General features: G+C 56.1%; 2 protein-coding genes across 3 annotated transcripts; both read right to left on the bottom strand.

Annotated features, from left to right (window-relative positions):
* NBL1 (NBL1, DAN family BMP antagonist) lies at positions 1–11958 on the bottom strand. Of its 2 annotated transcripts, none has more exons than XM_053575710.1 (4): positions 11807–11958; positions 3195–3389; positions 2961–3072; positions 1–1569 (listed from the first exon to the last, which is right to left on the bottom strand). In XM_053575710.1, exons 2-4 carry the CDS (start codon positions 3362–3364, stop codon positions 1318–1320), a joined length of 534 nt encoding a protein of 177 aa, XP_053431685.1. In that variant the 5' UTR covers positions 3365–3389; positions 11807–11958; the 3' UTR covers positions 1–1317. The 2 variants fall into 2 exon arrangements, with proteins under 2 accessions (XP_053431685.1, XP_053431686.1); XM_053575711.1 differs by having other exon boundaries at positions 3195–3383; positions 11807–11951.
* On the bottom strand, positions 11914–13661 carry LOC128574806 (uncharacterized protein C11orf96-like). The gene is made up of 2 exons (XM_053575709.1): positions 13101–13661; positions 11914–12336 (listed from the first exon to the last, which is right to left on the bottom strand). Exons 1-2 carry the CDS (start codon positions 13302–13304, stop codon positions 11914–11916), a joined length of 627 nt encoding a protein of 208 aa, XP_053431684.1. The 5' UTR covers positions 13305–13661.
* Positions 13662–13969: the final 308 nt, after the last annotated feature.

The following is a 13969-nucleotide window of genomic DNA, read 5'->3' as shown; positions in this document are numbered from 1 at the left end:
GGCATTGAACAAATTTATTCATGAAAAGTCTCAGGGTCCATCAGGGAGACCATCTATTGGTTACAAGCTCCAGAAGCTCTCGTCAGAATAGCTGTGAGGGCCAGGGCATTCCCCCCTCCCCAGGCAGGAGGTGGTGGCCTGGCAGCCACCCTGGGCACAGAGGAGCAGATGCAGGCAGTTCTGGGGACTGAGGGACTTTCTTCACTGCCTGCCTGCACTGCCCTTTCCCCAGGTCCCACACCCCGCTAGGGTTAAAGTGCAGCTGGGAGGGAGGAGATGGGCAGAATTGGGGAGCTAGGGAGAGCCCACATGAGCCCTCGCTCCTCTTTGCCCTGGAGTTCCTTAAAGCTCTGCCAGAGTCCATCAAACCCAAGTCCTTCTGGAATGTCTGAGCAAGGGAGATGACCCCCCTCCACAACCCTCTCCCTGTCACATATTCAGAAAGAGCTTCCCCAGAAGGGTAGCTGGCTCCATCAGTTTTCTGACAGGCCTAGGACTTGGGGGGCAGTGCAAGGCACTAAGATCTCTAAGATGAAGAGGAGGGAGGGATGCTCTTCTTCAGAGAGGGCTGGCAGGGCCACCTGCCCCTCCTGGCTCCAGAAGGCTCCTCCCTTTCCTCCTCCCCCCACCCAACACAAGGCAAGCTAAGGAAGCCAGAGAAAAGCCCAGAGCCTGGCTTCCAGCTCCAGTGCCATGAGTCAGCAGGGTCCTGCCCAGGCCTGACTCCCAAACCACTCCAAACGGAGGCCACCTCAGTGCCACTGGGCAGATACTTCCTGGGCATGGGGGGTGGGGTGGGAGGCTCTTGGGGGAACCTGTGGGGTAGGAGTTTTTGCCAATGGCCTTCCTAGCCCAGCCCCTCCCTCAAGGCCGAGGCTGGCTAGGTGCCCACCTTCAGCTCAGGGCAGCTGTACCATCTTCACCCCCAGAAGTCCTGCCACCCTAGGGCTGTGTGGGCCTTAGCCTGGCTCCCGCCATCTTGGATGGCCTCATGCCAACCTCAGCAGCTTAGGCAACTTCCTCCCCTTCCCAAAGGCACACCTCTAGAAGGCAGACAGGAAGAGGCCTCCCCTCCACAGAAGAGCCCTGAAGACCTCTGCTTCCTCCCCCTACTCTTGAATATATTAAATTGTGCAGCTTGGCTCTAGCCACTCCCCTTCAGATCTCCATGGCAACCAGGCAGCATTCCAAGTTCAAGTCTGAATCCAAGTCCATCCAGTGCCAAAGGGGGGCTTCAGCCTCTCCCCTCACCCTTCCCCGGAGGGTGAGACCCAACATTCCACAGGGGGACGAGAGGGGAGGAAGAGTTGGGGGGACTCAGTCCTCAGCCCCCTCTTCCTCAGTGTGGGGGGCCCCAGGGGGGTCCTCGGGCTCAGGGTTCTGCCCCCCAGGGTGGAGGTGGGGGTGGGTGCCAGGCTGGGAGCCCAGGCTGTCCTCGCCCTGCACGTAGACGCTCAGCCCCTCGTGACTGGGCTCCTTGCCACAGGCCTGGCAGCTGCAGTGTAAGATCTTCTCCACCAACTTGTCCACCCTGGGCACCTCCTCGTGGCCAGGGCACTCCAAGGTCACCTGGGGAGGGCAGGAAAGAAGGGGAAGGATGTTTCCAAAGGCTCCACAAGTAATACTTCCCCACAGGACCAAGAACCCCAGGCCCTACCCATGATAACCCAGGTAGCTCTGGGGCCCATCTTGGGGTCAGGGGGGATTGGGCCCCTGCAGGAGCCACTCGACTTGTCTCCTGACATCCAGTCCTGCCACTTTCCTGTCCATCGCCCATGGCAGCTACAGCATGCCTTAGGGAAAAGTCCAGTATGGCCTTCCCTACTTAAAATACTCAGCGCTCCCCATTGCACTTGGAGAAAAATCCTGACTCCTTACTAAGGCACCATTGGCTGACCTCTGTACCCCAACCTTGCACCATCCTGCCAAAGCTGTGCACCTGATCTGTCTCAGAGACGCTCCCGCTGCCTGGAAGGTTCTCACCCAACCCATCCCCCTACCACCTGCTCCAAACTCTGCCCAGTACATTCTACTCAGCCTTTGAGTTTGAGCTCAGACATCATGTCCTCAGTAGAGCCCCATCCTAAACCCCCAGCCAGCTGAGGCTCACCTTGTAGGAAAACCATCTGCACCTTGCCCTTCTCCTGTTGTCACACTCCTAACTATCCCTCCTTCTGTCCTCTCTACCTTCTTCCTGTCCTTCCTAGATTTTCTTTCCCTCCTTCCTTCCACAGAGCACCTACCCTGTGCCAGCTCTGGGAATGCAAGGACAGGCACGGCCCCTCAAGGAACTCAAAGTCCAGTGGGGGAAAGAGACTTGTCAAAGTCACCCAGATGCAGGTGAAGGACTGCAGATGTGACAGATGGCCAACATGGAGGCATGCAGTGTTCTGAGAGCCAGTAATGCAGGGACCTGACCCAGGCAGGGGGTCTGGAAAGGGACCTGAGGGAATGATGCTTGAGCCAAAAGCAGAAGAATGACTGGAAGTTTAACCAGGTCAGGAAGAGGAGGAGAAAAGTATCCCAAGCAGAGAAAGAACATGTGCAAAGGCCCTGTGGTGTTGCAAGCAGAGCAGGAACGAGAGGTTGATGGGCAGTAAGCTGGTCTCAAGTGTCAAGCAGGTGGGAGGCAAGACTCTACGCAACCTTGTGGGCATGGCAAAGATCTTGGTCTTTTCCTATAACAATAGGAAGCCACTAAAAGGATTTCAGCCCATGAGTAACATTAGATGGGAGCTTCAGAAAGACCCCTTGTCCTGTACAAGTTGGTGTCAGACCTATGAGCCATCCTGTGGCAAGGACATCTATATTCCCAGCACCAGCCTTGCCCCCTGCCCACATCGGTGTTCTTGCTAAGTGCTTGTGGCCACCTGCTGCAATGCAGGACCCTGGGGAGAAAGGCCAAGGCCATTTCAGGCCCTGGGCCAAGGCTGGGCAGGGATAATGGAGGCAATACTCACAATCTCCCACATGGACTGGGCTGGCATGCAGGAGTCACAGTGTACTAGGGACTCTGTGGACTGCGGGAAGGTGTTGGGGACACTGTAGCTGAAGCACTGTCCTAGGCATGCCCTGTGAAAGGAGAGGTCACCATGCTCGTATCACCTTAACAGAGGGAGGGACAGGCAGCCCTGGTCCTCTCTCTTCCTCCTGGGCCCCTTTCCTCATCCCCCCATCTACCCCCTGGGGTGCACCTGTTCTGGATGGACTTGGCCTCACAGCCGCTGTGGCCCACGATCTGGGTGATGTTCTTGGCTTCGCACCAGGCACTCTTGTCTGGGAACAGTGCCAGCTTGTTGATGGGCGGTGGGGCAGCCAGCAGCATGGCTGGGAGGATGACCCCCACCAGGACCCGAAGCATCATGCCCGTGGCCTCCAGAGCCCTGGAACTGAGCACAGTTGGTCACCAGATGGCCAAGGGGAATACTTCTAAGGTGACTGTAATGCTATTCAGCAATGAGGGATATAGCACATTTTCTAGGATGGAGTTTGTGAACTTAATTGTCCAACCTCATATGTGTTTGTTAATTTCATAACTTACACTGCCTTGAGCAAGTTACTTTCTACCTCCATGCTTCAGTCTTTTCATCTGCAAAAGGGAGGTAGCAACAGTGTCCATGGCAAAGGATTGCTACAATTACTAAGCAAGATAATTAGTGTTCAAGTGTTAAATAAATATTAGCTCCCATTCTCTCTTTGATGCTGTGGCTCATCTAGGGAAACACACAAAATTGTCTACACATCCTTCAAGAGGCTGTCCACCCTCCTATGTCACCCAGAAAGCCACTGTCACAGTTGCCAGGATTCTGATATTTGAAAAGCTAACTTCAACCCTCCAGCCCTATGCCACCTCGTCTGGCTGGACTGCTCAAAAAACATACTGAACCAGACAGTATTTCTTAGTAGGAAGCCCCACCAGGGCCTCCCACACACATCATGACCCACAGCCTGGTCCTAAGCTGGAGTGGAGCAGGCGCCCATCAAAGCCAACCAAGCCCCTATGGCGGCCACAGGGTGCGACTGCAAATTCCCCTGCTATAGGAGGATGGAGTAACACACTAAAACCATACCGTAATTTGCCAGGAGATGGCGCTGCAGGGCAGCCTGTGTTTAAAGTCTTCTGCTCCAAGGGGCTCTCCCGCCCATCACCATGTTCCTCAACTTTACCTTCTGTAGGGTTTCAATCACACACACCTGCTTCTTAAAGCCTGAGGCAGGAAGGCTTCTGAGAAATTCAGAAATGAAGGCAGTGCCTGCAAGGGGTTCCCAAATCCTCTGAGGACAGGACGCAAGAGAAAGGGCATTGGACTCATATATGCTGTGTGGCCAAGACACTCGGTCCTGTTTCCCCATCTGTAAAATGAGTGAGTGACCTAGACCATTGCTTTCCAAATCTGATAGAGCATCAGAATTCCCTGGGCACTGGTGGACTGAAAGTTCTAGGGTAGGATGGGATTTTGTGTGTGTGTGTGTGTGTGTGTGTGTGTGTATGTGTGTTTGAGACAATCTCACAATGTCACCCTCAGTAGAATGCCAAGGCATCACAACTCATAGCAACCTCAAACTCTTGGGCTTAAACAATTCTCTTGCCTCAGCCTCTGAGCAGCTAGGACTACAGGCACCTGCCGCAACACCTAGCTATTTTTTGGTTGCAGCTGTCACTGTTGTTTAGCAGACCCAGGCTGGGTTTAAATCTGCCAGCCTTGGTGTACATGGTCGGTGCCCTACCCACTGAGTTACGAAGCGTGACTGGATTCTGTGTTTTTTAAAGTTTCCTAGGTGGCTCTGATGTGCAGCAGGGGCTAGGGAACCACTCCAGCTCAGCCAGTCTGGGGTTCTGTGCTTTGGGACAGTCCCCAGAGGGGCCTAGGTGAGGCTGAATCGGGAAGAGGGGCCAGATCGCAGTCCCACTGGCCTCACAGAAGCCCAGCACCAGGGATCAGATGGCTGGGACTGGGCGTCCTGAGGCAGTGGGGGCGGCAGAGGCAGGCACTTTGCAAAGTAGCCTGGAACGGAGGTACACTGGCTGACAGGTCTTCCAGCCCTTCCAGGCCTTGACCCCTTTAGCAAGTCCCTGTCAGCCTCTGGCCCATCTCTACCAGGTCTCTATCTTGAGGGACCCTAGTGCCTGGATGAACCCCCTCCCAGCCCAGTGGGAGGGAGAGCAGCTGGAGGGGAGGTCAGACAGTCTGCCCCATCCCAAATGAGTTCCTGTCAAGATCCAGGCTTTCACCCACACATTTCCGGTCTCACTCACAAGGCCCGTGTTTTCAGTACAACCACATCCTAACAAAATAAAATGGGCTCCTTTCTGACTAACTGGCAACCTAACAAACTTCTCAACAACCTTGGTCTTCAGGAGGCTTCCTCATCCCTCTGCCCTCTGAGGCAGGGTCCGACCACAGCACACCTGAAGGAGGCCCAGAGGCCCCATTTAAGGTCCCCTATACACCTCAGAGAGGCTAAGGGATCCTTGTCCTATACCCAACCCGTCTCGCTTCCTCAGGAATAGGTCAGGTGGGGCCAGGGAGGTGACTGGGGCAGGGAGTGATGAGAAGGTTTTCAAAGGATCTGGAATTGAGTCTGGGTTTGTGAAGAAGGAAGCCTGGAGATGAGCACAAGGTCTGATGGGATTAGGGGAGGTGAGAATTGAGGCTATGGCTCAAGGCCCTGGCTAAAGTCCAGAAGAGTTGAGATCGGAGTTAAGATGAATAACAAGGTTTACTGGGAGTTGGGATGACAGTGAGTTTAAGGAAGAGGCTGCGGGCTGGAGATCAGGAACTGGTTATTAGTTATGTTGTGGCAGAAATTGAGGGGCAATGAGATAAACTGAGGCAGAAGGTCAACTCCCCTACCTTCCTCCATTCCAGTACCCAGCAGAGTTCATGACAAAAGCCAGCTGTGCCCACAGAGGAGCACTGGCTCTCGGCAGGATGCTGACACCACGCTCTGCTTCCCAAGCCAGCAGCCCCCAGCCCCGCCACGGCAGGCAGCCTGGAGTTGCCAGTGAATTCCAGCCCTCCCAGCTAGGAGCTGGTTGACTTCCAGAAGTAAGTTCGCCCCTCAGAACCTACCTTCCTCAACCCTAAAATGGGAACATAGTACCTTCTTTAGAGAAGAACTAGGAAGATTAAATGGAAGCAACTAGCACATAGCAGGCACCCACTAAAGCCAGCTCTGTTCCCCGAGGGGATCGTGGGAAAGGCTGGGCCAGCTTCAGAGCCAAGGCTGGGCTGGGACAGGAGGCAGGAAGGATGCCAGGTGAAGCCTCCCACACCCGCCTGCCGCTGGGACACACCCACTCTCTTCTGCCCAGTCCCTTGAGAATCCATGCTGCCCCCCTGCCAGTGGGGTGGGCTCTTGGCTAGCAGGTTTTATGTTTTGTTGATTTATGCTTTTTTGTTTTTTCTATCAGTAACTCAGCTCTCTCTTTTCTTTTTTTTTAAAGCAGCAATCAGACCTTCCTTCCTGAGCCTTGAGAGCCTCACCCAAATTCTCAACCCTTCCTCGCTGCCCTGAAGGTCACACAGCAAGTCATGGGGCTCCCAGAAAGCCAGGGCAGGAAGGCACGTCAGAGATTCCCCCCAGGTCCACTTCCCTGGCTTTGCAGAGGGGCTGTCCTAAGGCCTCCTGCACGTCAGGCAAAGCAGTGCCCTTCTCTGGGCCATCCAGTTCCCTGCAGATTGACACTCTCACTAAGCTCCTTCCAGGGGCGAGGGGTGAGGGCTGTGGCTCCAAACCCTACATCCACTCAGGAGCCAGGGCCCTGAGGTCTGGCAAAGTGGTTAAAGAGGAGGCAGTTGTTTGGAGTAGGGCAGCCAGGGTTGGCTGTCAGGGGAGAGGAGGAGAGGTTCTTAATTCTGAATTAAATACAGGATTGCAATTACAGTCATGCGTCGCTTAACAACAGGGATATGTTCTGAGAAACGCGTCATTGGGCAGTTTCTTCACTGCACCAAACGTTGTACTTGGACTTGCATGAACCTGGATGTAGAGCCTACTATACGCCTGGGGTATGTGGTGTGGCCGTCATAAACCCGCACAGCACGTCACCGTACTGAATGCTGCAGGCAACTGTAGCATTATGGTTAGTATTTGGGGATCTGAACATATCTCAACATAGAAAAGATACAGTAAAAGTACAATATTCTAATCTTCTGGGACCACCATCTTATATGTGGTCTGTCGTTATGTGGTGGATAGCTGTGTATTAATTTATTTGGCCCTAGCAACAGCCCCATAAGATAGATTCTATTCTTTCCCTCATATACATAAAGAAACTGAGGCACAGAAAGGTTAAAAGATTTGCTGGAGGTTACACAATGAGTAAACAGAAGAACTGGGATTCACACTTGGACAGTAGCAGGTTAACCCCCAGCTAATCTTGCAGATAAGAAAGAATGGACTCTGGAGCTGGGAGGAGGCTGGGGGCTCCCTGTGGCTGCCCCCGTGGACTGTGCCTCTATTCCGGTTGGTGCTCATGTTCATCCACTTGGACGCTTGGGGACCCACAGACCAGAGTTCAAATCCAGCTCCCAACTCCCTGACAGACTAGACTCCCTAGCATGTGGCAGCGGCAGAACCCTGGCTGTCGGAGCCTCAGAAAGGTATGACACTATCCTTCCCGGCAGCAGGGCTGTGAGGCTTAACTAAGGTGTCCATTGCATAAGTGCCTTCTTACCACCCCTACCCACTGGCCACTTCCAAATCCAAGTGCTTGAGTTCCTCAGTAGCCTGCGGCAAACGCCTGACCCGCTCTGAGCTGCCACTCACACAGGAGACTCCCCAGAGGGCAACACTGGCAGACCCATTTTGGCACTGTGGAAACTGAGGCACAGATCGAGGGAGTGACCCACCCATATCTCCCATGCTGGAGAAGAGGATAGCAAACAACAGCCAACCTGCCCTGGCGGCTCCCCCAGAAGCCTTGGTTCAGTGTGTCTCACGGGAAGGCCAGGGAGGTGGGGCCTCTGGGGCCACTTCCCTGAGATGCTTACCAAAAACTCAGATGCCCAGACCCAGCCCTGGATGGTCTGAGCCACCTGGAGAGTTTGAGCCACCCACCCCCAGGTCTTGGGTGTGGCCGAGGCATCCCAACATGCTCCCCACATGATTCTGAAGCTAGTCAGTTCAGGAGCAGCTGGTCCCTGAAGTGACCAGGAAGGGGTCCCCCCATGAACAGCAACACAGACAGGGGCTCCCCAGGCTCCCCGCCTGGATTCTTCTGCCAGAATAGCATCCCAGATGCACCAGAAGGGTCTAGATCTCAAGGAACACCTCCTCCCTACCACCCACTCACCTACAACCCCTTGTAGAACAAACAGTTGATTTTGTAAAACAAGCAAACAGTCACTTCTCAGTTGCTCTTTTGGGTAAATCGGAATATTCAGGATCACTGAGGACACCAGGATTTTCAAGGCAGAGTGTGTCTATTCAACCCCAGTCTCTCTCACACACACAAAAATAGGTGTACTCCAACCCCGCCTGTGCCCCAACCATACTGCACACATAATAATAACACACACACACACACATGTGTGCATGTAGAATCACAGTCTACACACACAGAAGAATGCATACTGTACAAGTTCACGTGTGTGTGCACACGCGTGCACAAACACCCCTGAGCCTTTCCTGCTACCCTGTCCAGCAACTGGCCCAGGGCAGGAGCCACAGAGGGCAGAGTGTCCAGTCCAGCCTGAATGCGCTCCCCACATGGTAATGCTAAGAGTGACACATACTGAGGACTCACCACATGATGAGCGGCTTTTCTAGAGCTTTCCACGGACTCTTACAGCTAATCCCCACAGCTGCCCTGGGCGCTGGGTATTAGCACTATCCTCACTTTGCAGATGAGGAAACTAAGGCACAGAAAGGTTAAAAAAGCTGAGCTAAGATTCAAACCTGGGTCTTTCCCAGTTGTGGAAAATGGAGGGGGAGACCCAAAAGACCCTGCCCTCAGCGTATGTGGGGGAACGGGGGAGCATTGAGTTTGAAAATCAAACCACAACCCCACAAGCCTATTTTGTATATTTCGATGTCGCTCAATGCTGAACCCACAGGTAGAAACATCCACCCCAATCAGTTGGGGCCAAAGGTGGGAAAGGTTCCCAGAGGAGGTTCCAGAAGCAGGAGCTGAGGCTAGGGAGAGAGAGGCCTGTCTACTGAGGATTGGCCGGCCGCCCCCCCCCCCCATGGCCCCTGCGATGGGCTGGCTGATGGGAAAGGTAGCAGGAAAGGCTGGTGTGTGCATGCACGTGTGTGTGTGTGTGAGAGCGATGTGGGAATGTGTGCATTTTTCTGCGTGTCACCCATGTTTCTTCATGCACATGCTTGTGTATGTGTGCTATTACTAAGTGTCCATCAAGGGCAAGGTGGGTTTGGGGTACAACTGCTTTTGTGTGTCTGAAAGAGGCCTCAATCTGGGGTTGTATCTGCCCCAATGAAACTGGATTTAGGGGAAACCTCAAGGTGAATCTCAAGTGAGTGATGTGAGTTTGTATTTTATAAACTATGGAGTGCTGCCCAATGCACTGGCCTGTGGGGGGCAGTGGGTAATGGGAGGAAGATTCCCACTCAGACTCTAACCCTTGGGCCACTGATAAGACAAGGTCCTGGAGACACCAGCCTCCTCCAGAATCCAACTTGGAGAAAACAGGCTCTGACCCGCTGCCAGCAAGAGGGTGTGGCAGTTGTGGCCACAGCCCTAGGCTTGGGGATTGGCAAGGGTGGGACAATCATTCCAGGTCTTGGAGTGAGTGCAGGGACTTCCTTGAATGGTGCAACTGAAAATGTTGCTCTGGGAAGGGGCAATGCAGTGTCAGGCATGGAGATCCCCACTCACCCAGGCCAGGCCTTAGCCCTAGTCAGCCCTGCAGGGTTTCACAGGTCCATGCCCGGGTCTGAAGACAATTCTAGGCCAAGCCCGTTCATTGGCTCACTGTGTGCATTGAGGCCTCATGGCTGCAGACCCAGCCCCTGGCCATTTCCTTCCTAAACCTCGCAATAGCCACCTGCACGATGGGCAGCAGTGGACCTGGGAGTATCCACTTTAGCAGATTCTCTTGGGAAGAGCTCTACTTAAAGCCACTGTGATTCCATGACCCCAGTCCCACCACAGGGTGGCTTCCTTCCTTCCTTCAGCACTTGGAAGAGGCTCTGGGCTGGGCAGAGCATGGACCAACTGCTCATCGGGTGGACACACAGACCAAGCCCATGCCACCACGCCTGCCAGTCTCTGCCCGGCAGCTCCATCTTCCAGCCCTGCCCGGCTACTGCCAGCCCTCCAACCATGGCCACGGCCCTCCTACCCACAGACCCTCCTGCCTGCAGACCAAAAACAGTCTCCCAAACAAATCCATGCTAATGAGCTGCTGCAGGGCCAGCAGCACATCTGCGCAGCAGAAGTCCCACTGCAGACCTCACCAACAACCCTGCCCGCTCTTTTCCAACCGCCTCCGACCCCTGGGGTGGGGGCTGGGGGCTAAACTCAGTCTGAAATTTCACTTTAAAATAATGAGGCCACATCTCTGGCTACTCCTGTGTACCCTCCAACACAGAGGCCCAGGAGAGAGAGGTCCAGCTTGGAGGGTGGGTGGAGAGGGGCGGAGGTCGCCCAGGGAGGTGCTGCAGCCTTGCCTTTTCTTTGCACTCAAGGCAAAAAAAAAAAAAAAATGCTCCAAGCAGCCTCTGCAACTAGGGGAGTCGCCGGAGGCTCCATTCACAGTAACAAAGGGCCAGGGGCTATTTGTGGACGCTTTGCTTCGCCACCCCCACGCCCCGACAGGACCCAGTCTTTGGCTTCCAGTCCTGACCTCTGTTTTCCTGGGGTGCCCCTAGTTACAGGCTGGCGGCCTCCAGCTGGGCGAGGGCCTGGGAAAGGCTGGAAATGTCGCCTTCTCCCTTGATGCCCGCCAACCTCCAGCCACGCCAAAGCAGGCAGCTGCCCCTCTACAGGGGCTTGTAAAAGATCCGAGTCGCCCCGCCCTGGGAGCGGGCGGGCAGGTGGCCGGCAGCAGGGCCCTGTCGTCCAGACTGCCTCACTGGGGGTGGAATTCTTGAGAAAACTGAGCCCCCGGAAAGGCTGGCTCTCCCTGCCCCAGACTCAATTCCAGGGGGATGACCCAGACCGGGCCGGGGGCAGGCGGGAGGCAGGGGGAGGGCTTGGCGGCTCTTACCGGTTCTAGGAAACTATTCGTGAACCCAGCTGGGGAGGTGAGAGCCCCCTACACTGGGGGGTTGTCTGAACTGGACAGAGGGGGTCAGGGGGACGCGCAGGCACAGAGCGAGAATCCTACAGGGCAGCGCAGAGCGACCGGGAGAGGGAGAGGACGCATAAAGGCAGAGACACGAACTCAGGAGGACAGAGAGGGCAGAAGCAGAGCAGGTGGGGGGCGGAAACAGCGATACAGTGACAGACACACGGACGGGGACGGGGGAGCAAGAGGGAGGCAGAGACGTCCGGAGCGCCCAGAGCCAGAGGCCCGGCAGAGTCGGGGGACGCGAGAGCCCGGCGGCCCCGGCCCCCGCTCGGCAACACGTCTCCCTCCCTCCTCCCCTGTCTCCGGGCCGCGGGGACTCCTACCAAGAACCGGAATCTCAAGGCGAGGCGAGGGACCAACTCGGGGCGCAGCGGGGCCCCCGGGCCACTCGGTGCCGCGCCCACGTCTCCGGCCCCCCGGGCTGGGCGGTGGCGCCTCCGCTTGGTGCCGGCGGACGCGCCGGAGGACTCGGGGGTCCGGCTCTGCCCCTGCGGCCGAAGCCTCTGGAAGGCGGGCGCCCGCGTGCCGGCCCGGGAGAGACTTACCGCGCGCGCCCGCCGGATCTTGCGGAGCTGGGTGCCGGGGTCTGGGCGCTGGTCTGGGTGCCCCGGGAGGCTGGGCGAGGCGGCCGGCGGCGCTGGCGGCGGCCCCGCTAGGCTCGGCTGGGCTGCGCTGCGCCGTCTGCGGCCCCGGGCGGGCGCGCGGCGCGGGGGAGCGGCGAGCGAAGCGGCTCCGACGTCAGGGTGTCTCCGCTCCAAATAGGGAGCGGGGCGGGGGCAGCGAGGGGAGGGACGCGCGGGGAGAGCGGGCGGGCGCGCGCGGCCGCTCCCTCCGGGCGCGCAGGAGGGGGGCACCGCGGCCGCCGGGCCCCGGGCCCTCTCGCCGCCCGCCAGCCCCCCGGCCCGGCTTCACTGCGCTCCGACGGTGCGGCGCGGCGGCCGGGACGCCTGGCCAGCGCCCGAGGGTCAGGGCAGCGAGAGCCCGTTCCGAAGCGCTCTCCTCCTCGGGTTTCTCTGCCCTTCCACTGCTCTCCGCTCTGCTTTTCCCGAATCTGAGCCGTCAGGCCGTGCCGGGCCTGGGGATGACAAAGGCGCAGGAGTCCTATGTGGGACCTGGCTTTGCAGTCTGGCCCCGAGAGCTGTAACGCTCCAACCGGCCGCGTCCAGGCACCAGAGTCTGTTCTCACTCGACCATCTGCTGTGCGCCCAGGGCATGTGACTGGGTTCCAGGCCGTGCTGTTTGTACCCTTAGATCACACGACCTTCACCCGGTGTCACTCTAGTGTCACTTAACTTCCAGTCAGCAGCAGGCACTTGGTGTAAGCATCCCGAGAAGGGTCTGAGAGTCCCAGGAAGGACTATTACTAGGAACTAGAACGCCAGCAAATAGACTCACCTCTCAGGCTCCGAGGAAGAGCGGAGCGCCTGGCTCAGCGTCCAGCTTCACCTGGGGTGTGTGGGGGGAGGAGGGAGGTACCCCTCTAACCAGTGGGCACCTGGGCGGGTTGTGGTCAGGCCTTTCTATTCTGTGTGTTCAACGGAGCAAGAAAATAGCTTTGCTCCTGGAAAGTGGTAGCCCAGGGTCACCACTTTGGGATTTTGCTTTATTATTATAGTTATCTGTGTCCATATATTTTACCCAGCTTGCCTGGAACCTTCCAGATGAACACAGCCCTGCTTATCTGACGTCATGAGGTTGCCGAGCGTCCTAGAGGCCTGCGGGGAACCCCAGGGCGTGCTCCCCCTGTCTGTGCGCTGCACACCGGCCGCATCTCCAGCCTCTCAAGCTGCTGCTGGTGTTTCTCCCTCTGCCTGCGACTCCCCTCCCCTCCTTGCTCACCTGGTAAACGTTCAAGACCAGATTGGAAAGCCCTCCCGAGATCCTTGCAGGAAGCATAAACTTCTCCCTCCTCCACTGTGATCCTGAGCACAAGATACGTACTTCTGTTAACGCTAATTTCCCTCTAGAATAGTTCAGGAACCAATGTCCCCAGTGCTTAAGGTGGGGCCAGATGAGATGTACAGTGTATTTGGTGGAATCCATTAATTACGATCCCTCATAGCTGTAGTGCTGATAAGTCTTCCGTGAAAACAATAACAGCTCACAGGTATTGAGCACAGTACTGTGTGCTGGGTCCCATTCTAACCACTTTCCAGTCTCACAATAAATCTGAGATATGCAGTACTGTTATCCCCATTTTATAAGTGAAGAAACCAAGCTCTAGAGAGAGGTTAAGTAACTCTACTAAGTCGCACAGTAAAAGGTCACACCGGTGGGTGGCACCTGTGGCTCAAGGAGTAGGGTGCCGGCCCTATATACTGGAGGTGGTGGGTTCAAACCTGGCCCTGGCCAAAAACTGCAAAAAAAAAATCACACTGGCTATTATCTTTTCTTTCTTTCTTTTCTTTTGTAGAGACAGAGTCTCACTGTACCGCCCTCCGGTAGAGTGCCGTGGCGTCACACGACTCACAGCAACCTCTAACTCTTGGGCTTATGTGATTCTCTTGCCTCAGCCTTCCAAGCAGCTGGGACTACAGGCGCCCACCACAACACCTGGCTATTTTTTTGTTGCAGTTTGGCCGGGGCTGGGTTTGAACCCGCCACCCTCGGCATATGGGGCTGGCGCCCTACTCACTGAGCCACAGGCGCCGCCCTCTTTCTTTCTTTTCTTTTCTTTTTTTGCAGTTTTTTTGGCTGGGCAACCTTGA

Source organism: Nycticebus coucang, chromosome 22 (assembly GCF_027406575.1).
Source record: "Nycticebus coucang isolate mNycCou1 chromosome 22, mNycCou1.pri, whole genome shotgun sequence".
NCBI classification, from domain to species: Eukaryota; Metazoa; Chordata; class Mammalia; order Primates; family Lorisidae; genus Nycticebus; species Nycticebus coucang.
The sequence above is the reverse complement of the archived record's forward strand: the minus strand, read 5'-3'. Positions and strand labels throughout refer to the sequence as shown.